Here is a 25,908-nt window from a genome sequence, read left to right on the forward strand (position 1 = left end):
TTAAAGCCTGCTTGTGTAGATTATTCATCATTAAAAAAATATATATTTTAAAAACAACATCGCTGTAACTACATACTCATGCTACATACACAAGTCGATGTGTAATAAAATTATTGAAAATCAATGCATTTATTGACTATTAATTACCAAAAAGCGCAGTTCTGTCACTGTGACTATCAATTTGAATTGCCCGTCAAAGCACTTCCTGGAACTATTCGAGGTCTACATGAATCACGTGACTATCAAGCGTTTTGAACTTCCGTTGTCGCAACTCTCTCTCTCTATGGCTCTGGGAAGACCCATACCAAGTTTCGTAACGATAGACTAATACGTTTGTAAAATATAGTATTTTAGCACATAATTCAAAATAGCCGAGAGCCAAAATGGCCGATATGGGAAAATTGAAAATCAGACAACTCTGAATACCGTCCTGAATCTAACGAGACAACTTTTATTATTTTTGGACAAACGGTTCAAAAGTTATAAGCAAAAATAGACATTTGTTTGTATCTCCGGACCAGTAGGTGGCGCTGCGCCGAAACGCTGCAAGTTGCCTCAAGTCATGCTTGTGATGACATGTACCAAGTTTGGATTGAACACGATAAAGCGTTGCGGAGATATAGCCTTATGAGTGTTTTTGCAACCGCTACGTAAAATTTGTGTGCACGTTTATCAAAAACGATTTGACGAATCAACTTGATTTGCAAGATTTTTTGTCAGCATGGTCTGAAGATGATCTGGTTCAATTTTCGTGCAAATCGGACAAACCGTCTAGGACGAGTTCGCAAAAGTAGGTTTTTTGGAAAATTAAATATGGCGGGGAAATTATCATGACCAAAAATGACGTCATAGGGTGCAATTGAATCGGCATGAGCCAATTAATGTATTATGACCAGTGTCATTATACTAAGCTAATTAAATCAAAAGTTATTAGCATTTTTGTCAAGTTTGTTATAACTTTTGACCACAAGGTGGCACTGCCCCAAAACTTGTTGAGTACCTTCAAGGCATGGAGTGGAAGTCACATACCAAGTTTAGTAACAATACACTAATGCATTTGTAAAATATAGCATTTTAGCACATAATTCAAAATGGCCGACAGCCAAAATGGCCGATATGGTAAAATTGAATATCAGACAACTCGGCATGTCGTCCTGAATCTAACGAGACCACTTTTATGATTTTTGGACAAACGGTTCAGAAGTTATAAGCAAAAACAGCCATTTTTTGTATCTCCGGACCAGTAGGTGGCGCTGCGCCGAAACGCTGTATGTTGCCTCAAGTCATGCTTGTGATGACATGTACCAAGTTTGGTTTGAATACGATAAAGCGTTTCGGAGATATAGCCTTAAGTGGGTTTTTGCAACCGCTACGTAAAATTTGTGTGCGTGTTTATCAAAAACGATTTGACGAATCAACTTCATTTGCAAGATTTTTTGTCGGCATGGTCTGAAGATAATCTGGTTCAATTTTTGTACAAATCGAATGAACCGTCTAGGACGAGTTCGCAAAAGTAGGTTTTTCAGTTAATTAAAAATGGCGGGAAAATTATCATAGCGGAAAATGCAATCGAATTGTCTTGAGCCAAGGAATCAGAGGAAAAAAGAATTTTGTTTCTAGCCCTTATGGTTCAAAAGTTATTAACATAAACATGAGTCCAATTTTGGACTGATGGTGGCGCTAGAGGGATTGAATTAGAGACTCCAAATTTGCTATGGAGACACTGCAGACCGTCCTCTATAAGTGTGCCAAATTTCATAACTTTTTACCATACGGTTCTATGGGCTGCCATAGACTTCGTGGCGGAAGAAGAAGAAGAAGAAGAAGAAGAAGATGAATAATAATAATAATAGGAACGGGAACGGTTTCAATAGGTGCCTTCGCACCTTCGGTGCTTGGCCCCTAACAAGATATTTTCACAGACATGTATGGGCTCACTCCAAGGACACATAAAAAAAATGATAGGATTGTGCCACTTGGTGGCGCTATAATAGAACAAAACATGAAATTCCCATTGACTACAATGCAGTTTTATGATATAAAACGCTATGCTTCACCAATGAATTGGTGTATCATTACGAAACTTGAAATTGGCCATCAGCACCATGCCTTTAAGCTGCTTAAACGGTTTCAAAACAGCACCGCCATGTGGTCCATACTTATAATGAAAAGGCCTCTTGAGGCTATATCTCTGCAATGACATATTGACACTATATTGACACTCTGCTTTGATATATTGACACCAATCTTTGCATGTGTCATTGTTCCCTTATTCTGACCACACCACATCAATTTCGTAACTGTGCCACCTATTGGTTGAAAGTGATAAATCATTAAATCATTATTATTGACTGTATTTATCATTTTACAGCTATTTTGCCTAAAATCACCTTAATAGGTCTTTAATTGCTCATTGCTGCCGTTGATCTGACATTGCCAGCATTTTTGGCATGTCTTGTCTTCTTCTTTGCGCTTGGCCCCGGTATTGCTGCTTGCAGCTATATTTGTTAATGGAGTAGTCCTGTCATTAAATAAAAATGAAAACAATTCACTCAAAGCAGCAATGGAGCTGTAGTAAAATAATGATGGACAAGTAAACATTTGTCTATTGTGTCTTTCTTAGATGTAATTTCCCAGTTGGAGTCCCATATGTTTAGTCCCAGTTGACAACATTGGTACTGTTTTTTGGTAGTTCTATGATAATTGTTAAAAGAGTAGTTCTGTCATTAAAAGGGTCATGACATGAGAAATAATTTCTTCTTGAATCATTTATCTTTGTGTCATTAATTGATCCTGAAAGTTCCAAAACTTAAAACATCCTTGTCATCAAAAAAAAAAACATTTATATAATCAAGCTGTAAAAATACAATAATTTGCATAAGCCTGCCTCTGGAGCAAGACAACAAGGCCTACGTTTACATCCTCGCATCGCTGTCCCCACCCACTGGTGTTCAGTCGATGAGAAGCGAGTTGAAACTAAAGTAGCTGTTTACAAGATTGTGATAAGATTGCGATGCTGTTCCTGGCTGTGGCAAAACATAATCTTTGCAGCTGCCGAAGGATCCCGATGTCAGGCTTTACCAACTGAGGCTTTACAATCTGTGATCAGTGATTTCTGATGTGTAATTATTTAAGTTCAGGCAGATTTTCTTGTCTCAAAATCATTCAATACTGTTTATGCATCAGTAAATCAAGCCAGTGACTAAACGATCAATTTCCACATTGTTTCTCTTAGTTGCATAAATTTTTTTTTTTATTTAAATTGTGATTAAACTACAGAAAGCGATCGAAGAACACTCTCTTTATAATGGCTGAAGCGGTCAATACTTGGTTAGTTGTGGTGAAAGCATCATCTGCTCAATGCTCGTCACTGCAACCTTTCATGTGATGGGAATAGATCGAAATATAATGCAATAATCAACACTTTTCACGATTTGTTAATCTCGACAGCTGTAATAGTAAAAAGCCTAGTAAAAGTATTCGAGGGGGTTCCACAGGTAATACGTATTTCAAATGCAAAGATGTTAGCCAATCACAGCAGTGGGCTGTTATATTAGGGTAAAAGTTTTTACAGAAAGGGGTTTGATTAGAATTTTTTTAATCATTCCATCTATCAGAAAACACACTGAAGCCTCACAGCAGATACGCCCCTTCAAACAGAGTGTTTAAGCCAAGCGTCAACCTCCCGCGGTCTCTCTTGAAACCAACACGGGCGTGACTTAAACCGCAATTCATCGACTGGCCGCTAAGACAAATCTGTATCTCCCCCATGTTAAAATGCCAAACTTTACAGCAGAGAAAAATGTTTACAGCCTGGTACAAAAAGTGGTTTTGGTCTATAGCTAATTTTGCCCTTCATGACCAGTGTTGGGGGTAACGCATTACAAGTAACTTGAGTTACGTAATAATATTACTTTTTCCAAGTAACTAGTAAAGTAACGCATTACTTTTCAAATTTACAACAAAATATCTGAGTTACTTTTTCAAAAAAGTAACGTACGTTACTTTTTCACATTAATTTGACTGACAGCTCTCCTGCCCCCATGTTGAGAAAAATAAGTGTGTGTGAACATGATGGTTATTGTAGTTCTAGACTAAATGTGAGCATTTATTTATCTCACTTGCACAATAAAGAATCTGTCCTCTTCAAAATGAATAAAATAAGTCAAATGCTAAATCAGAGTACTATGCAAACCTCCAGTAATGAAATATAAAATAAAACAACTATTTTTATGCATAATCTACCTTTATATTTAATTTACCAATGTCTTGCTGCTGACCTTTGATGATGAAAATTACTAGATTTTTTGTTTTTATTGGTAAAACTTTTTTCTCCAGAGCTGCTTCCTCTACTGTTCATGAGGGAATCTGGATTTTTACCTATTATTTAAATTTTGGTATGAAGAGGTCTTTACCGTTGCACAAAAATATAACTTTTTTGTTATAAACAAAAACAAGCCCAGCCCAGGTGAGAAAAAGTAACGCAAAAGTAACGTAACGCATTACTTTTCTTAAAAAGTAACTAAGTAACTCAATTAGTTACTTTTTAAGAGAGTAACGCAATATTGTAATGCATTACTTTTCAAAGTAACTTTCCCCAACACTGTTCATGACAACTGTGAGGGGGGTGAATTTTTTTAATAAATACTCTGTTTAAAGTTCTGCATAATTAAGGGCGTGGCCACTTGAGTGACAGGTGGATTGCACTATGGTAAAGCTAGGCCACGTCCCACCTTTTTGCCCATTTTCAGTTAACCGGGAGTGAAGCGTGGTGACACGCTCCCAAGATGGCAACGGCCGGCTTTAGGTTTCGAAACTGCTCTTCGGAAACCTACGGGTGACGTCCAGAGGTGGACAGTAACGAAGTACATTTACTTGAGTACTGTACTTAAGTACACTTTTTGAGTATCTGTACTTTACTGAAGTATTATTTTTTAGGGAAACTTTTACTTTAACTTCACTACATTTGAAAGACAAATATCGTACTTTTTACTCCACTACATTTCTATCAAGGTCCTCAAAGTCAAAAGTCATTTCTGTAGCAGCTTTGCAAGTCAGTGGACGATTTTTTCTTCTTCTTTAAAAGTGTTTTTTTTTTTTTGTGCAAAATGTAAATGTCTGGGAGAAAGAGAAGCATAGACATATGGATGAATCTGAAAAAGCATGATGAAAGAGCTCAGTTCAGTCTGTTTTCTGAGATGCCAGAGCACTAGTACTGAATAGAGCTTTCTTTTGTGTGTTTTTTTCCGCACTTAAACAGACCAATACACACAAAATGTCAATTTTCATTTTGGAAAGTATTCACGTAAACAAAGTTGATTATGTCTTAAGTGAACGTAAACAGTTGGGGGAATATCGAATGTGTATCAGTGTGTAGGATTTGTGTAAAAAGCTTTGTAACTTTTAAGTGTTTAAATGAGTTCAAGGTAGTCATATGCTAGCATGTCGGATGGAGCCTCACAGACTGGCTTAAACCACCATGGCATAGCGTGCATTTATACAACAATGCAACAATAATAAAATAATGCATTGACATAAAAAAGGAAATTTACTTTTGATACTTAAGTACTTTTAAAAGCAAGTACTTCTGTACTTTTACTTAAGTAAAAATTGTTTTTAACAACTTTCATTTGTAACAGAGTAATATTTGACTAGTAGTACTTTTACTTTCACTCAAGTAATGGAGTTGTGTACTTTGTCCACCTCTGGTGACGTCACGGACACTATGTCCATCATTTTTTACAGTCTATGGTTTAAGCCAAAGGGCTAAAATCAGGATAGAAAATTGCATTTTATTTCTAAATTTTGACATTTTATGATGTAAAAAACATACTAATATAAGTTCACCTCAGAAAACATTATCAAATATTTTTTTTAAATCTACTTCATGACCCCTTTAAAGGAAAAATTATGTCATCATTTGATTAAAAATTTTCGTTGAACTACTTTTTTAATGCAATGATCAACTGATCAATTAGCAGAAAGTCCAGGATGGTTCCCATGTATCCCATTTGAATTAAGGCAGAGACAGCGGAGGCTCTTCTGCTGGGGGAAGAAAAACACGCATCCGTGTTTCATAAGTAACAGTCGAACGGAAACAAATCTAATGACTGTTTCATTGTGAAGGCTTCCACCGGCAGTCAAACACCTGAACGTTTTAAATTAAATTATACTAACTGACTATTAAGCTACAAAAATAAAAACACTCATTTACACAATCCATGTTGTTCCAAACTTGCATGACTTTTTTTCTTCTATAGAACGCCCAAACGTTACGCACAAGCAGTATCAGAAAATGTTTTTAACAATTGTACCTTCAGTATTTTGTTGTAAATTGTAATCATAAATTCACTGACACAAACCTATCATATGTTTTCAGAAGTTGTATGGACCACTTATCAATACATAGTGCTTTTTGTCATTTTTGGAAATTGATAACATTATATGAAAAAAAACAAAATTATTTTGTGTTCCATCGAAGAAAAAATTATCATACAGGTTTGAAACGACATGGGTGAGTAAAAGGTGACAGATCGTTTTGGTGTAAACTATCCTTTGAAGTAAAATGTTCCACCAGCCTGTTAATAAACAAGATTGATCAATACGTCATTTTCGGTTACCTGCAAGGTGAGAGCCTCGCATCACCTTCGGACACATAGCAGAGCATCAACCATCTCTGCTGTCCGAAAGAAAAAACAATCCTATAAATCCAACTTAGCGAGCATGTTTTTCCTGAACTATTTAAGTGTATAATTTCCTGTAAGGTGTGAGTAGTACCTTGTTTGACAAGTTCTCTATCTTTTCCTGATCTAGCCGATGTTGGCGGGATAGCGCCTCCAGGGTGAGGGCCGAGCGTTCCACCTCTCTATTCAACACACAAACTATGTTCTCCAAAGCTGTGACTTTCTGCTGCACACCAGGACCTCCTCCTCTTCCAACATTATGGGCGGCGGCATCAGCCCCCACCGGAGGTGCATCTTCAGGTCCGCGATACAATCCCAGCCCAGAATCTTCATGCCACTCTCCAGCCCCCTCGGCCCGCAGACGCACAGAGGACAGCACAGCCAGCATGAGACGCAAATGCTCCATCACACTGGTTTGCTCATGCTCCTGCTGCTTACCATTGTCAACCTAAAAACATTAATACTTTATTAAAAAGGTTACATTAAATTGAAAAGTGGTAATATGAAAGTGGTGTCATTTCTTTGATGTCATTTAAGTTGAAAAATGTCGTGTGGTTATCAAAAAAAAAAAGAATATAATTAAGGCAAGACAACACAGGTGAATAGGGTGGTGTTTACAGTAAATGTGCAAATGAGTCATTATCTAATTAAATAATTTCCAGAATAGAAATCTGATCATTGGATGAAGCAAGGTTGTTATATTAGGGTTAAAGTTTTTACAGAAAGGGGTTTTGATTTGTTTTTTTATCACTCCATCAATCAGAAAATACTGTCAACAGCCAAGAGGGGAAAAATGAAAATGTTAAATAAAACAGCCTACAACGTATGGTGTATGGATGTACAACTAAAGTGGAGATTTCTGACTCACTGCAGAAGAAAAAAAAAGGGCTTTACTGTAATTGAAATCTACAGACGCAAATGGGTCCATTGTAATAAAATAAACTAGGGATGCACCGATATGAACATTTTGGCCGATACCGATAACCGATAATTCTTAATATTTGAAAGCCGATAACCGATATATTGGCCGATAAATCTAAATACAAATTTTAATAAACTCTGAGAGCCTGATTACAAAAACAAAAGGCTCACCATTAAAAGCCATGTCCCAAACACTTCAACATAAATCAAACCTATACACTACAGTAGCCTATTTGAACCAGTGTGAGATTCCTTACCTTTTCAAATTAATTTTACACTCCTATGGCCAAATTTTTTTTTTAACACTTTACAATAAGGTTTAATTTTTGTTAGTATTAGTTAACCAACAATGAATGAACAATACTTCAACAAGATTTATTAATTTTAGTTCATGTTAATCTCAACATATTCAGACCCAAAGTTGTGTCTTTTAACATTAGGTATGAACTATGAATGGACTGTTACAAAACACAAACATTTTATTACTAAAAGAAACAAAGGTTATTGCTCTCTGTTTGTTCATGATAGTTAATGCATTAAAATGAGACCTTATTTGTAAAATGTTACCAAAAATTATATTGTCTAAAAAATAAAAATAATATACCTAAGTGATGCAAACAAGTAATTGAACAGCATTACTTAGGCTGCATAATAAAGAATCAGAATGCAAGTGCATGAAATAACCTCCGCACAGACGATAAAGAAATGGTTTTAATCAAACCATATTGTTGATGGAAATGATACGAGAACAATAAAAGTGCTAATTATAAAAGATAATGCTTCTGTGTTTTTGAAAAAAAAAATATGTTTAATATAACAGTAATAGTAAACATCTGTAATATTAGTCTAGTCTATAGGAATAATGTTGCTGTTTGAGAGCGCGCTGAAGCTGGAGAGAATGAACGAACAACCATAAACTGAAGCGCTTAGAAGTTTAATTAACAACTAAACGCATCATATATGAGAACAATCAGATATTTATACAAAATAAATATAATATTATAACTTATATTAGCACAAAATCACGCATAGGTGAAGGGTTATAACTCCTGTGGATGCTCTTCCCCTGTTTGAGAGCGTGCTGAAACTTAAGATGATCACCGGTACAGTGAAGCACTGCGGGTTATTGACTTAACCAAACACATCCTATATGACTTTAATCAGATGTTTATAGGCCTACTACAAAAAAGTAATATTACGACTTACATATGCTTAAAATGACGCGAATGCACAAGCGAACTTGACTGTGCTGGTCAGAATGCGTTGTTGACGCTTCCCACAACAGCGCGCTGAAAAACAACTAAACCCAGAGAATTCACTACGTTTTATAACAGAAATATTCTCATTGCAGTGTTATGTATAGGACAGTCCCAGTAGTTATTAATGCTGTGCATTTCTGTTTGAAATGCGCGCGCCGGTACAATGAAGTGCTTTACTGCATCGTTAATTAACTCAACCAAACGCATCCTATATGGGATTATATGCACAAAATAATAAATATAATATTACAACTTACAATGGCACAAAAGGCTGTGAATGCACAAGCAAACTTGACTGTGCTCGTCATGAAGGTGTAACTCCGTGGGCGCGCGCTGAAGCTAAAGACCGGTACAATGACGTGCTTTACTGCATCGTTTATTAACTCAACCAAACGCATCCTATATGATATTACATACACAGAATAATAATAAATATAATATTACAACGTACAATGGCACAAAAGGCTGTGAATGCACAAGCGAACTTGACTGTGCTTGTCATGAAGGTGTAACTCCGTGGGCGCGCTCTTCCCTCAACAAACGCGCTGAAACACAACGCTCTTTTACAGCCTATTCTATCATTTGATGTAGATTATAGAAGACTTGCGCTGCACATGTTGCACATAACTGTATTTTCCTTTTCGAAGTGATTCCAAACATATTTAGAGCAATTCAAACCCATCATGGTGGAAAGCGCGTCCGTCTCAGCTGAAGGAAATAATACATTATCTATCGGCTTGACTATATCGGTCAAATTTTCTTATTGGACCGATAACGATAACATCAAAAATAATCATTTATCGGCCGATAACGATATGTTGCCGATATATCGTGCATCCCTAAAATAAACACTTAAACGCGCAACCTAAAAATGAGCTCTTCCGCCACAGCATCCACCCCAACAACGGTGATTGTAAAAACATAGTCAACGGATTGATGTATAATGAACAGAATTTTCATGTATGAAAGGGAGTCTATTTTTGTCAACATCCCCAATAGATAAATGATTATCTACTGCAGTTAACTCACTTTAAAAGCGCATTTCTAATATGCAATATTTTTAGTTAATGTCTGATTTTATTTTTGGCAGAATTATATTATTAGTTTGCCGGATGAGCTGTCTGATCAAAGCGTGTATCCACAGTTAGGAGTGGCAGTATAACTGGTGGCAGGTCAAAAGAGGAACACTGGTCCAGAGACAAATAGGTGAGAATATAAATCATCATGCATCGAACACACTAAAGCAAACTTTTCAATTGATTTGTGTTTTCTGGCAGTGTAATATTAACATATAAACTGTCATTCAAATCACTGTGATTTCAGGAGACCGAACTTGCATTAGCCAAATCAAATGTAACATTTTTATTAATTATTCATATTTTTTTTGCCATTTCCAATATTAGCAGAACAGACTCCCTATATTGAACGTATTGTGATGTCCAGGGCCATCCGTAGGGCGGTGCAACTGGTACGACTGCACCAGGTCCCGCGGCGAACGGACCAAGGGGGCCCCGCTTCCACTATCTTGCAGCGGGCACCACCCCATGCTTGGGACAGCCCTGGTGATGTCATTACTCTATGTTTATCTTCACCCCCTTTCTTCCCCAACTTGTTGAGGCACCACTGAACTTCAATAAAAATACTTTTTTAGCTCCATTTCCTGAATTGATGCTGCCTGAGCTCATTAATGCTGTTAATCCTGGCAATGCAACTTCAATAATTTAAAACTTTCTTGTGTGCTTTATACTTTGTTTACTTTTACTCACTGCCACCCCTTATTCTGCACTTTCCCCACCTATTCCTCCCACTGGACCCACCCTTGCTCTATTCCCAGACCACAATAGCTGTGATGAGCACAGTCACTGCCTACTGCAGCACTGACAGTGATTAAACTCAAGTTGTGAGTTTCATTTGAGATATGGTTCTACGGCAGCTCTCCGTTTGTGCCAGTTTATTCTCTGACCAGCAGAGGGCACATTCTTAAACAGAGGTGCACTGGGGAAATCCTTTGACTTTCCTTGAAGACTTCAGGTAGGCAACACTTCATTTTAACTTCCTGTGATCTCAACAATAGAGAACCGAGGTTTGAATTTATATTACATCAGTTACCGTCTGAAATCCATTTCCCTCAATGATTCACCAACTTTCCGTGTTCACAAATTACAGTACTGCATACATTTAATACACAAATGTATCTTAACCGAGAGTTTGGGACTTTTCTAACCCACACTACAAACTATTTACATAGTTTCGTTTTATTTTAAAGTTGTGTGGAAAAAGTGCAAACTGAGAGACTCAAATAGATGCCACTGGTCTGACTAAGTCAGACAAAATAATCTCAATGCTTTTGCAAATTATGAATCATTTCAGAGTGACTAAAGGGTAAAGGCCCGTACCAAAACAGTAACAATAGCGATAAAAATGTCTCTAGTTCTACAAAAAATTTACACACCATAAAGTCCACACCATAACTATAACGATAACAATATATATATATATATATATATATATATATATATATATATATATATATATATATATATATATAACAATATCTCTTTTAAAACCATTTTTTTCCAGCTGATGAATGATAAAAAAAACATTTAGAATCCATCCTAGTTTAAATTCTTTTAGTGGGCTCCTCCTCCTAGTGGGTGGTTTCATGTTTCATATTACACATTTCTTTTAACTATTTTATAAATCAAAACTTTTTCTAATGTTGATAAAACACATATTGTCAGAAAGGTCTGAGGTTTCATATGTGGCGAGTTGCCATTGTTCTTTTTTTCCCTGTTGTGACTTATATCCAAGAGAAATGGCTTCTGAAATGAGAAAACAATGTAGGGTGGGGCTTGATTTAATCCTGCAGGAATTGATTGGATCGTTGGAAGTTGGGCGTTGGTAACAAAATGGAGACAGACCGCAATAGCCCCACCCGATAGCGCATGACATAGAGAAGTCATTTGGAGGGGGGAGGGAAGGTTAACATTTTTGATTAAAGATTATGAGGGCACATGAATTAAAACAAATTATGAAGTGCACAGATTAATCCTTTATAATAAACACTTAAATATTACATTAAAAAAAATAAGAATGTTTAGTACATTTGTTTTACAGTAAACTTTTTAAACGTTCCGTTTTTTTAAGTGCTTTCATTTCAGCAATGTTCTGCTGAGTGTCTTTAAATCTTAGGTTTGTATTCCAGTTAAGGGGTTAATGTAATGCAAGTATAATAAACAGAACAATATCATTTGTTGGTGTGGACGTTAATATAGTTATCTTTATAGTTATTCTTGGTGTGAACAGGCCTTAAGTGAGACTGAAATAAAATACTTTTTGTTGGCTGAAACACTAAATTCTCAACATGCTAATTAACTAATCAACTCAGATATGCTTTTCAATTGAGTGGTCACATGCTTTCTAATATAGTGTATATTAGGATGTACTGTGTGTGACAGCCACACTGGAAACTAGATACAGTTCAAGTTCTAAAAAGTTTGAGACTCTGTGTGTGTCACGCTAATAAAAACACCTTAGAGAATCAATAAATACAAACTTGTGCGCAACTATATAACACAAAACAAAACTTGATAGTTCAGCTATGAAGATAAAAATCAATGTGGTTTTAAGTAACAGTCTGCGGTGTTGTTACGCAAGCATACAATCATTTTAGAAATCCGCCCTTTAGGGTTTTTCATGAGAAGTTCAAACCATATCCACCCTTTTATTCAGAATTGATCAGATTCTGATCCAAGATTTATTCACAAGAAACAAATACACACCACTGCCCTGCAGCCAATCTCACTAAACTGGCACGCCGACTTGGACTTTGCACATGATTTGGTATGCTCTTGAAACTGCAAAAAAGGAAAATAAAAAGTCAGAGTGGAAAAAAAGTATTTTAAGAATGAAAATGAAATAAGGTATGCCACTTCCTCTATTAAAACTGACATTCATAGCAGATGTACGTTATGATTATTTTAGTACAACTTATGACAGCACATGACTAGCAGGTTTGTGTCAATGAAAAAAAAAAAGGCCAATATACTTTTTCAACATTTATACTGATAAAAAACAACAAGTCAAAGAGAAACAACATATGACTGAGAACAGAGACCAACCTTCTCTCTGGGGATTTTCTTTTTACCACATTCTTTGCATTGCATGGGAAATTTCTGACATATTTCATCATGGGCCTGAGACAACAAAGAGTTGTGTAGGAGTGAGAATCAGTTAAGATGATATATCAACAACTATTTCACACGCCCTTTCTGCTATGTTGCTCAACCTATGCATATCATTTTTAAGCTATGTTCATATATGAAAGTGATCAGCGGCTTTACAGCTCCAATAAAAAAATTAAAAGTACCATAAAAAGTAGTCCATATAACTTGCATGATAACTTTGTGTGAGGAACATAAAGAAAGTTGCTATTCACTGACATTGTTGTTCTTTTCTCTCTAAAAATGGAATTGGCATTCACTTTTATAATATGGAAAAGAGAAGCTTGAATATTCTGGCAGAGGTGAAAGTAAATGATGAGAGAGAATGATACATTTTGGTTCAACTACCCAGTACAGGATAATTCCATCATGAATTCAGAAACATTGATGTTTTATGCAATGCTTTTGTAGAATAGTTAAAAAAAAACTTTTTATTGCAACAGATTTAGTCTGTTGACACTGCAAACATTAAAAGTACAGAATGTAAACAAACCACAGACCAATCAGCATTAAACTTGAGGACGGACCACTTCTAGGGAGCTTACCTTAATTTCCTTAAAGTTAAATGTGACTTTGCAGTATTTGCAGTTCAGGGTTCTGGCCTCGCATTCCCGCTCATTGTGGCGGTCTTTCTCATTAAGCAAGATGACTCCTTGGCATGCTTCACATTTTACACGTTCAAAGTCACAACGACCTTCGTGTTGACCCTAGTGAAGAAAAGAATTATCTGTAAATTTCTAGCAGGAATGTTGAATAGAAAGATCTCATAGTTATCTTACTGTATGACTGTCAGTGCTTAAATGGTCTTCACAATGAGCTTTTTATAGCTGTTGTTTGTACCATTTATTCCCATGATATTTATATGCATTTCCTGTTTTCAAGTTAGTAAATGATCATGAGACATTACTGGTTGAAAGTACATACTGACCTTGTGATTAGAACAAGACAGAACAAGTGTGTCTGCACTACCCAAAATAATTCCTGTTAATTTACAGTTTCAAAAATGTGCTTAAATGGATTATTCATTAAAAAATTTAAAAAAGTTAACTGTTGCAAAGTTAATGTATGGCTTCAGAAGACTTTGAATATAGCATTCAAGTTGCATTAACTGTTTTTTTTTTCCCCACTCAAAATAACTGCATGGAAAAGAGCGACCAGGACATTTTTACACACTTCTTCTTTTGTGTTTCACAGGAGAAAGTGAAATGGTTTGGAACAACATGAATGAACAATTCTAAAAACATGATTTGTTATATTGAGTGCTTTTCTATGTGAGAGACATTACTGATTTACTTTTTATTGAATAATACATCTGATCTGTATAAGATATTTGCTGTTTTATTTTTTATTATTTTGTTTTACTTGAACATTTATGTAAGCCATTACAATTATTACAGTGAACCAATGTAGAGTTTTATAGTTTGTGCTTCACTACCTCTTTATACTTCTAGTTTCCATTCTCAGTTGTCTAATTCAAAAGGTCAAACAATTGTACAGCAGCAAACGGTCACGCAAACGTCTTGCCTATTCATGCATTATTATATACGATAATGCTAGTGTTCAGCAGAAAGGGTGTGGGAGATCTCATGGCAGTTATATCTGTTACTCACAAAAAAAAGAAAATAAACATCAAGCTAGTTCGGTAAGACACTTTACCACACCAAAAAAGGCTGCATTTCATGCAAGTATTGTTATATACACAAACAAAAGAAATGCTGCTCATAACATATTTTACTTCCATAATGTGATGTATTTCTAGGTGAAACATCACAGATCAAAGATCACAGTATGAATAGATCAATTGACTATAAGGAACAATGAATTTAACATAGAAGTTTACATTTTTTTGCATTTTCACAAAGTAAAATTTTATCCCATTTACTTTCTAATTGCATGTTCCTGATCTTATTGTGAACAATTTATCTGTGCAGATTATTCAAAAGAAAACAATACAATTCAATGGATTAAAACCAATGGGTTTTGTTAACAACAAATTCCTGTTGACTACTGTCCAAAACTATCCTCAAATTTATTCTGGAACAAATTACCAGGGATAACAATTGCAAGAACTTTTAGGGGAATTTCTTGCTTTATCTCTTTAGTCACCACGTCTCCACACATATGAATCAACACTGACTCACAGGTTATTGCTTCAGAACAGCTTTAGTCAGGGTTAAGGTTACTTAGTCACTAAATAAGTCTGAACAGAAGAATGCTGTCATAATGATACTTTTACCAGCTAAATAGAAGTAAAAAACCAAGACAAAGTTAAACTGGTTTCAGGTTTTTAAAAAATAAGACAAGACAAATTCCGAATGGAAACTTGGCATGCGTTTTGGTTAGCAATCAAAATCTGTTATGTTCACAGGCTATTAATAACCAATTATTTATCTCATCTTATGCAATCAAATACAATTATGAAACTAGCATATCCACCAACTTTCTAAATGCCTTAAACTATTCAGTAAAACGGTTTTACCACAAAATCCTTTTGAAATGAAAATAAAGCACACACACACACACACACACACACACACACACACACACACACACACACACACACACACACACACACACACACACACACACACACACACACACACACACACACACACACACACACACACACACACACACACACACACACACACACACACACACACACACACACACACACACACACACACACACACACACAAAAACTAAATTATTGCTATTATAATTACACAAAATGGCAGTGAGGGTTATAAAAAGACAAAAACTGCTCTGTACAAGATAAAGAGCTTTTAAAACAACTAGCTTTTCATTCGGTAAAGCTGGTACTTTCCAGCTAGCTTTGGGACTTTCCACCCAACCCCCACCTTTCCTGCTGACTTTCAACCAAGCGGCAACCTTTCTCTTGAAGCCAATACGGAAGTGACTTAAACTACAACTCATTGACTGGTCGCTAGAGACCGGTTCCAAAAGGGAGCAGAATCTCACTGAGCCCCATGTTAAAAGGCCCAACTTAATAGCAGAAAAAAAACATGCTTACAGCCTGGTACAAATTGTGGTTTTGGTCTATATATCTAATTTTGCCCTTCATGACAACTGTGAGGGGGTGAATTTTTTTTGTTTACATTATATAAAACCTTAAAGTTCTGCATAATTAAGGGTGTGGGCACTTTGAGTCACAGGTGGATTGCCGTTTGTCTGGTGTCTATTAGTAATCACGTCACCTCAGCTCCACCCACGTCCCGCCTCTTTGCCATTTTCTGTTATCCGGGAGCAGAGATGTATAGTAACGAAGTAGAACTACTTCACTACTGTCCTTAAGTACTAAAAGGCAGTATCTGTACTTTACTAGAGTATTATTTTTTTCTCCTACTTCCACTTTTACTTCAGTACATATTTTCGATGAGTTTAATACTTTTACTCCGATATTTTTTTTATGTGCTGCATCGTTACTCGTTACAATTATAAAAATGTTATGAATCATTCCATTCCAAACCCACATTACCGCGCATGAGAGAGAGAGAGAGAGAGAGCGCGCGCGAGAGAGAGAGAGACAGAGCGCGAAAGCGAGAGAGAGAGAGCGCGCGAGAGAGCCCCGCGAGCGCGCATTCACTGTCTTTAAAACAACACGAGGGTCTTGCGCTCAAATTGCTCTTTATTTGTTTACATAGTTAATGTGCACTGTGAAGTAACATATACAAACAATGAACAGCTGTATTTTTATTAACTAAGATGAACAAAGATTAATAAATACAGTAACAAATGTATTGATCATGGTTAGTTCATGTTAGTTATTAGTCTAATACATTAACTAATGTAATGTTAACAAATCAAACCATATTGTAAAGTGTTACAAACAAATCATTTACTCAGAACACCTCTTGAAATGAGAATATAAGTGTGCTTACCCCATTTTTTTTTTTGTAAGAGTGGTTATAGTAAGATTTAATCTTAATGAACTACAGTATTTTCAGGTTATTTATATGACAATATGTAGAAAAATTACCTACCAACATTGTGATTGTCCTTTAGCTTAATCATTTGAAATAATAAAAACAATATGGATGTTCAAACTTTTGACTACTTTCTTTAATAACTACATAACACAATACTTGTACTTTTACTTTCAGAACTTGAGTAGTAAATTTTTAAATAAACTACTTGCAATACTTAAGTACAAAAAATGTTGAATACTTTAGTACTTCTACTTAAGTGTGGTGCTTAAAGAGCACTTCAACTTCTACTCAAGTCACTTTTTTGATAAGGAACTTGTACTTTTACTCAAGTATGTGTCTCTAGTTTATACATCTCTGTCCGGGAGTGATGCCCTGCCAAGATGGCAACGGCCAGCTCTACTTTACCCTACTTTACGCTTCAAAACTGCTCTTCAGAATCCTATGGGTGATGCCACGGACATTACGTCCATATTTTTTATTTACAGTCTATGCTTTCAACTCTGTGAGCAGTCGTTATTCTTTTTTTAAACAGACAGACATAATACATTTATTATTAGGTTAATTGCCTAGTTATTGTCTTTGCTTAACTGCTGGGTTTGGCTTGAAGTATGTTCAAAGTCACTGTGATTAGCAGCCTATCATAATATTTGGCATTTAGAAATGAAGAACATTCTATATGACAAGCTAGGTGAACTATGCTCTTACCTCATAGTCTTTCAGTGTACCAGACCAACTACAACCATCATTTGGGCATTTGGCAGGCAAGCTATCAATTTCTCTTCGTGCTGCATTATCAGGAAATGCCTAGAGGGAAGTTAAAGACCATGGATTTTTCATTAATGAATATAAAATAAAATTTTATACACAGAATAGGAGTTACCAGGAAGTAAAAAAAAAAAAAAAAAAGATTTCCAAGAGAAACATTTAAGAAACATAGCTTACCACTGTAATATTGAGCATAGACATCGCCTCTTCAAATATACCCTCAGTACGACAGGCTTCGCAGGGTATGGGCCCTGAGCTAATGAAGAGGAAAGATTTTACTTGTTTTAACAGTGAAGCCTTAAAAGGGGAGCATTGGAAAAAGGCAATCAAACAATAAGCAGACTTTAAACCACCAAATTTTGGGGGAAATTAATACAGGCTTTTCATTCCTCAGTCTATTTCTTAAACAAGAAGAAGTGCTTTGATAATGGTAAAATTGAAGTGAAACAGCATGTGTGCAGTAATACACAGAAGTAAAGTATTTGTGAAGAAGGGAAAGTGTGTTGCAAGAAATGTTGAGAAGCATTCAAGAATGTTTACCCATATCTTCTCTTTTTAGAAGTGTTGCATGATATACTGGTACTAGAAAGGTATCACAATACCCTACTTTTAAAAACGGTGTGATCCCTCATTTTTACTAGTATTGGTACTTTTTTAGAATGACAGCGTTTTAATAAGAGCAATATTTCTTGAGTTGCGTTGACATGCGACAGCAGGGCAGTGTGTGTGCAGCGCTCCGCTTCCACTCCTTGCAGGCACACTGGCCTTGACAAACTTTATATATCTGCCCAGAGCAAAACTGGTAAAGTTATTGACATGTTAGAGCGATTAAGAAACATGCATGAATGAGAAAATAAAGCGTGGTACGTTCTTGATGTTATTAAGTTATTAAGCGCAATAAGCCTTGAAAAAGAACTCGAAGTACTCTCACTACACCCAAAGTGCGTCCACAGAAAGCCACCTCTCAGACAGCACGCAATCTCGAATTCAGATCTCTTTCGGGACTCAGTGTGCTTGAATGGTCAAATACACACACAATTATGTCAAAAAGGCCTGTCTTGGTGACTTTTCACATAAACACAATTGGTTAAGTGAATGTAAACAGTTGGGAGAAAATTGGAATGTGTGTCAATAGGCTCCGGGCATTAGGTCTATCAGTGATATGTGATTTTTTTTTTTTTTACGGGATAAAATGCTCAAAAAGCAGGGCAGGCACACACTGGTCAAAATGAGAGATTTCAGTTTTTTTATTAATTAAATAAAATAATGAATTATAAAGTTCAACATTGGTCATTTATAATTTAATTACTTTCCCTGTTGTTTTAGGTTTTTTTTAGGTTGCTGTATTAGTTCAGTAGTAGTAGAAATATTAGTCAGATCCAAGTCATGATTTTGGTATCTTGACAACACTACATCCTATACTGTATATTTCCATACAACAATATAACACACAGACTGCTTAACTAACTACCCAAGTACAATGCATCTTTGAAGAAATCAACTAGCTAGTCACAAGTGTTTCTCAAAACCATATTGTGGCAAATTTGTAATAACTTCTTTGAATTAATCCGTTTGAGATCTAATTAATGCTGAATACAATTTTTTTTTTTTTTTATGTTATTTTGCTTTATTTCCAGATTCATAGGCTCTTTCTTATGTACTAGTGCACGGAAGGGAGCATGTTATACACTCAGTTTAGCATGGAGGTCTTTCCTGTTTTCCCCTCGCTATTTCTTGAGTTTCTTTGTTGATATGTAAACATTTTAATAACGGTTGTGTCTTGTTTCAGTTGAACAACTCTTTGGAATGACACTCGGTCACAACAAACTGGTGTAATCATGTAACTTGCAGAAAGTCACAGAATAATTCCGCCAGACCGCCTTCCGTTTTCAACTTATGAAGAAAGTGTAATGGCTCTCACAGTTCAAAACACTTACACTACATCTGACGTCATATGTCGCGCCAATTAGCTTTTTCCGTAAGTTGAATACGGAAGGCGGTCTGGCGGAGGCTAGATATTTTACTTAATAAAGTTTTAAATATGGATATTTTTCTTACACAAACCCATCGACAGGCCTTTATTAACTCCCCGGAGCCGTGTGGATTACTTTTTTAAGGGATGATGCACTTTTTTGGGCTTAAAATTTGGGGCTGCCATTTACTGCCATTATAAAGCATGGAAGAGCCAGGATATTTTAATATAACTCCGATTGTATTCGTCTGAAAGAAGAATGTCATATACACCTAGGATGGCTTGAGGGTGAGTAAATCATGGGGTAATTTTCATTTTTGGGTGAACTATCCCTTTAACTGCAAATTCGTTGATAAAGTGTCCCTCTGGGGTTATCTAAAAGCATCTCATTGTCTGCACCTCATCTTATTTAAAAGCATCTCATTTTCTGCGCAGCTGACATACTGGAATATTTCATAAATTTGCTGATATCACTTTCCAAAAGAAGAAACTGACCAAGCAAGTTGTTACCAGACGCATGAGATCATGTGTTATGGGTGGAAACCACAGTGTGCACATCAGAGCATATGTCAGACGGCAACAGCACGTCTGGTCTTCAATTAACAAAAAGAGGATCCACGTCAACCCCTCCTGATCCGCTAATCAACATCGAATATTTGAAGCTTCGGAGGGAAGGGGCTGAACATATTCTTCTCTCTAATAAAAGCATGAATCTCGAGAAGGGCCGTGCCTCACGCGGGCAGGGCTTATATGCTCTGAGAACGTACACTGCACTAGTGATACAAAACACACACGTCTGTTACATCCCAGTTTTGATATATTATGGTAGTAAAAATAATTTTGTTCAGTTAGAGAACAGATTAACTACAATTAAAAACGGAACGTGCCGCGTGAGCCGACCGAGAGGCACAGTACAAACTGCAGCAGGAGTCAGATTTCATTCATCACGAGAATGAGCTGAATGACAAGATGATCGCGGAAGATTTGGTTTTAAAGCAAAATGTAAAAGCACCTATTTAAGGGAGTTTGTCATTGTACCGTTTTGTTGTTGTGTTTTTCATTAAGAATAATAGGCTAATGAACCCACAATTCAAGCAACCCAACCCCGAATTGGCAAACCAAAAGTAAACTGCACACGGCTGCATTCGTTCACAGCTGCTAAGTGCACAAGCACTGCAATATGACGTCGAGGGAAAATTCTCTCACCGTCACATTTCTTAATTGTCACAACGTCTCAATTACACTATTTTCTAGTTTAAACATATGTAAGCGTGAATGAGAACCGCTTTGAGGGGGATGCCAGGTGTGCGCGATAATAAACAACTAATATTCGAATCTCAAATTTGAAAATCGAATACCAACCCATCGAACAAATATTAGAATTTTCTGGTCCAGCCCTACTAACCTCAATTCACTTCTACAAGTTTATGCTCCCTCCCGCCAGCTATGAATGAGCGGTGCCTTGTTCCTTCACAACAAGGCACAAAGTTGCTTTCCAAAACCTTCACCCTCTCTGCTCCTCTCTGGTAGAACTGCCAACCTTCACCCACCAGACGCTGGACTCAGGTTTGGGTGGTCGAAGGAGTAACCAAAGGGATCTCACCCTTCTCCCCACTTTGTTGTTGCTGAACTGTGTGAAAATAAAACTGTTGGGAGTTCCTCGAATAAAAAGATTATGATGCTGACATCGCACCCCTTATTCAGAAAACTTGTAATTAAAACACATTCCAATCTATTGAATTCTGGCCGCAGGAAGGCAGATCAGGAGTGGTTTACGCGGGTCCTCTTTAGTTGATTGAAGACCAGACGTGCTGCAGCCATTAGCAGTGATGGGAATAACGGCGTTATAGATAAATGGCGTTACTAACGGAATAATTTTTTTCAGTAACGAGTAATCAAACAAATTACTGTTTCTCCCGTTACAACGCCATTAGTGTTACTGAGAATAAAATGCGGAGTTAAAATAATTGAGCTCACTGAAGCGGTTTTCATCCGAACAGGCTCTCGGTCAGTCGGACCTGCAACATGTTTTTTTCTCTGGTTGGTTGGTGTGTGTGTGTGTGTGTGTGTGTGTGTGTGTGTGTGTGTGTGTGTGTGTGTGTGTGTGTGTGTGTGTGTGTGTGTGTGTGTGTGTGTGTGTGTGTGTGTGTGTGTGTGTGTGTGTGCGGGCGTGTGTGCATGCCATGCGTGTTTTGGTACACATAACTTTTGGTACACATAACTGATTATGATTGGTGGGTGGGAGACTGAGGTTGAGGTTGATAGGTTGAGTTCACACACACACACACACACACCTATGACACCCCAACATATGCAGTGTCACACACACCAACAACCAGGAGGAGTCAGAGCGATGGCAAGTCCAACGACCTCAAAGGTAGCTTTCGCAAACTGCAAGTATAAGCGCTACTTTTCCCTCGTTTAGGTGAAAGGTAAGAATGTTTATGTAACGTGCAACTTATGCCCAGGAAGAAAGAGTCTCTCCATGTCGGTGGCAAGTATATGAAGGTATTTTTGGTGCAAAACAACTGAACAGGCGTGAGAGTGGAATTTGTATCTGTAGAGCATATCCACACATGTGTATCAATACATTTGAAGTCACAGAGAAAAATATTTTAGGAGTTGTAAACTTGTAGATTTTTTTTCTCATCTACAAACACAACACAGCAGTTACACCTTCACACATTCTTCACTGCAGGTGCAGAAATCCTATTGTACGAATCACACATGAAGAAACTCATACGCTCACATTTTTGCTACAGTTGCTGCAGTGAATATGGTGCAAAACGCATTCACACACCCGTATCAAAAATGTGAAGTCACAGACAAATTTTGCACATCCGCAAATTAATATGTGAATCCATGCAATGAGAGTTGCACACTTGTAGAATATTTGGTCACAAACGCATTTATTTTCTTGGATATTTTTCTAATACAATCACAAGTCCAATCACTACAACTGCTTGAATCTGCTGCTACGAGTCTCAAACGCAGTTTTTTCGCCTTCAAATGGCAAGTTCTGCGCGCTCTCACTTTTGCACCATATACTACATGAAATGTGGAGCAAAAGTAATTTGTGCATCTGTGAGGCAGCGGTTCAGAGAGCAGAGAATTTCGGCCAATCAGAAGAGCTCTTTTAAACCGGCGGCGCGCGACAGAGAACGGGAAAAATACATGAGCAATCTCTCCCTAGCAGGTGATGTCCACTTGTTCCTCTATATAGTAAAATATAGTAGCCTATAATTAATGGAGATATATATATATATTAGTATAATTAATGCACAATTGTACAATTAATATACAATTCAAGCAAGTAGCCTACAAACAACTACATTAACATGGAAACATGAATCATATTAATTATATTTCCGCGTTCTGAGCTTTTATAAGCACCAAGTTCCCGTACGAACGGAACGGATCAATTATCTACGCAACATGACTGAAGCCCGGTTCATTTAATTGTGCATGCATGGCGTGCGAATAACCATAAACTCCATAAAAACCATAAACACTCTGATAAGATGTGAGCCTGTCCTATCGCAGCACTGGTCTGAGAAAACATCCTCCTGCACCAACATAAAATAAGCGTTTTAATAAACTACTCATGACCACCTTTAGTAGATTTCACATTCTAGCCTATTTATTATGTTAACTGTTGATTAACTTTATAATAGATTTATAATTATAATTTATAATAGATTATATACATGTATAATAGATTATAAGTTAAGGGAATAGGTTTTTCACTAAGATTTATATTACAACTGTGGCATGTTGTGGTGGCTATAGTTTCTATGTGTAGGATGCTATTTTTCATAACTAATGCTATAGATAAAACATTTTAACGTTGCCATTATGCTAATGAGGAGACACCAGTGGTCTCACCTGTAATTGTTTTTAATTACTTGTTACTTATTAATTGTAATTACTTTGAATGTGGATTTTGCAAAAATAAACCCTAAACGGTTCACACTTCAACCCCCCAATTATTATTGATGTAGTCAAAAACTCTCCAACTCCTTTTGAAACCAGAAGCTAGAGCTTAGCTTTGGCTACCAGAAAATAAGGAAAGTACTGGAGATGTATTTTATTTTATTTCAAATTCTCATGAACTAATACTCTTTTCAGTTGTGTTAAGACTTAAAGCAGATTGCCACGTTTCAGTGTTTTGTCAATGTTTTATATCCTGGTAATGCATACATTTAATCACTGCATTTGTCTGATTAAAGATATCAGGGAAAAAGCAAGAGTATTATTTCATTCTGGGCTCCAAAGGGTCAGTCCCTTAAAAAAAGTGTCAGATCAGAGGAGGAGACAGTGGAAGAGGTAATGACAAAACAGGGAAGAAGAAAGCATTAAGTGGATCAGCCACCTATAGAGACAGAGCGACATGCGTCATAATCTGAAGACCACGCCCACCGGGGGGGAAAACAATCAAACCGTCTCCATTGACTTTGCATTGCGTGAAGCAGCCTTTTTGTCATTTCGGACTTATAACAAAAAACTGAACAATGTATAAAAGCTGATATGTGACAAGGTGTACAGCAAACAAGCTAAACAAAACCCAGAAGCAAAAACCCAGACATTTTTATAAGCTGTTGACCCAAAAAACTAGCGTTTTAGTACAAAAAAGTGGATTCAGGCCATTGAGACAGAGCGCGCGGGTCATACTACACTGAGAACTACGACGACTAGAGGGGAACGTAATCAACGACAGTAAATATAATATATAAAACGGACATTTGACTTAACAGTGACAAAATGTTTACAGACATTTTGAGGCATACTGAGTGTCAGGATCCCAAAATTTACCCATTCTTCCTGCTGAAGCTTCACTTCGTATTGCCTGAATCCACTTTTATCTTCTTAAACGCTCGTTTTTTGGGGGTCGACAGCTTATAAAAACTTATTTCTGTGTTTTTTAGGTTGTTTGCTGTACACCTTGTCACATATCAGCTTTTAGACATTGTTCTGTTTTTTGTTATAAGTCCGAAATGACAATGAGGCAGCCTCACGCAATGCAAAGTCAATGGAGAGCGTTGGATTGTTTTCCCCCCCGGTGTGGGCGTGGCCTAAATACGCTCTGTCTCTACAGGTGTACTTTTAAAAGTGAGTGGTCAACCACATGGCCATTCATCACCATAGGCACCACCAGCTCCTACTACTGCAGACAGGGGAGCTCATGTGCCCATCAAGGTGTGACAGATATGAACAGGCATGTAAAAAGTAAAGGGCATCAGGCCAAAGAACAGGCACTTCAGTCAAAAAGGCGGCATAACTTCTATTTGTGCTGGTCATTTATGAACAATAGGTAAAATTGGGGCAGAGGGGCGGCTGCTGCAAACATTTAAGTGGCTCCGTTATACATTTGTCTAAGTAGTTTTAATATGTGCACTGGTCGACTTAGATGGTAATCATTGTTTCTTAGTTGGGTTAGCCTTTCTTGTTTCACAAAATGTAAGTTACGCTAACACTAGCCTATCTGTACTGTTAAGTTTGCTACCCCATCGTCTCATAATTAAAGATACTCTCATATTAAACAATGTATTCCTTATTTTCCCTTCAGCTTTACCTTCTAGAAAAATGACAGAACAGGGTGGGTATTCACAGGTCAGCATCACATCAAGTAACTTATGCACCCATTGTAAGACTACCATGTGTACCATGTTTTTCTTTTCTTTTTTGGTGGATGATAACATTTATAGAAATACCATAATAAAGTAAAGGGATATAATTTGCCCAGTAGGCCTAATTGGAAGCTGCAGTGAGTCACAGAGCAGATGAATTAACATTTTATAAAGCCTATATGGTATTTCTATAAATGTTATCATCCACCAAAAACAAACCAAACCAAAAAAGAAGAGAAAAACATGGTACACATGGTAGTCTTACAATGGGTGCATAAGTTACTTGATATGATACTGACCTGTGAAGACCCACCCTGTTCTGTCATTTTTCTAGAAGGTAAAGCTGAAGAGAATATAAGGAATACATCGTTTAATATGAGTATCTTTAATTATGAGACGATTGGAAGGCAAAATTAACAGTAGATTACATTTCGTGAAACAGAAAGGCTAACTCAACTAAGAAACAATGATCACCAACTTAGCCGACCAGTGCACATATTACAATTAC

At 36.7% G+C, this 25,908-nt stretch overlaps 1 protein-coding gene across 3 annotated transcripts in view; it reads right to left on the minus strand.

The window, feature by feature from the left end:
- Nucleotides 1–25,908, minus strand: part of traf2b (Tnf receptor-associated factor 2b) — a 49,960-nt gene that overhangs the window by 6,361 nt on the left and 17,691 nt on the right. For all 3 annotated transcript variants that reach the window (XM_079814534.1, XM_079814533.1, XM_079814535.1), the window contains exons 3-8: nt 17,979–18,057; nt 17,742–17,840; nt 13,632–13,793; nt 12,985–13,059; nt 12,646–12,720; nt 6,778–7,131 (exon numbers count right to left, since the gene is read on the minus strand). In XM_079814534.1, the coding sequence (XP_079670660.1) occupies nt 6,778–7,131; nt 12,646–12,720; nt 12,985–13,059; nt 13,632–13,793; nt 17,742–17,840; nt 17,979–18,057 (844 nt within the window). The remainder of the gene's footprint in view (nt 1–6,777; nt 7,132–12,645; nt 12,721–12,984; nt 13,060–13,631; nt 13,794–17,741; nt 17,841–17,978; nt 18,058–25,908) is intronic.

Source organism: Gobio gobio, assembly GCF_949357685.1.
Source record: "Gobio gobio genome assembly, chromosome: 4".
NCBI classification, from domain to species: domain Eukaryota; kingdom Metazoa; phylum Chordata; class Actinopteri; order Cypriniformes; family Gobionidae; genus Gobio; species Gobio gobio.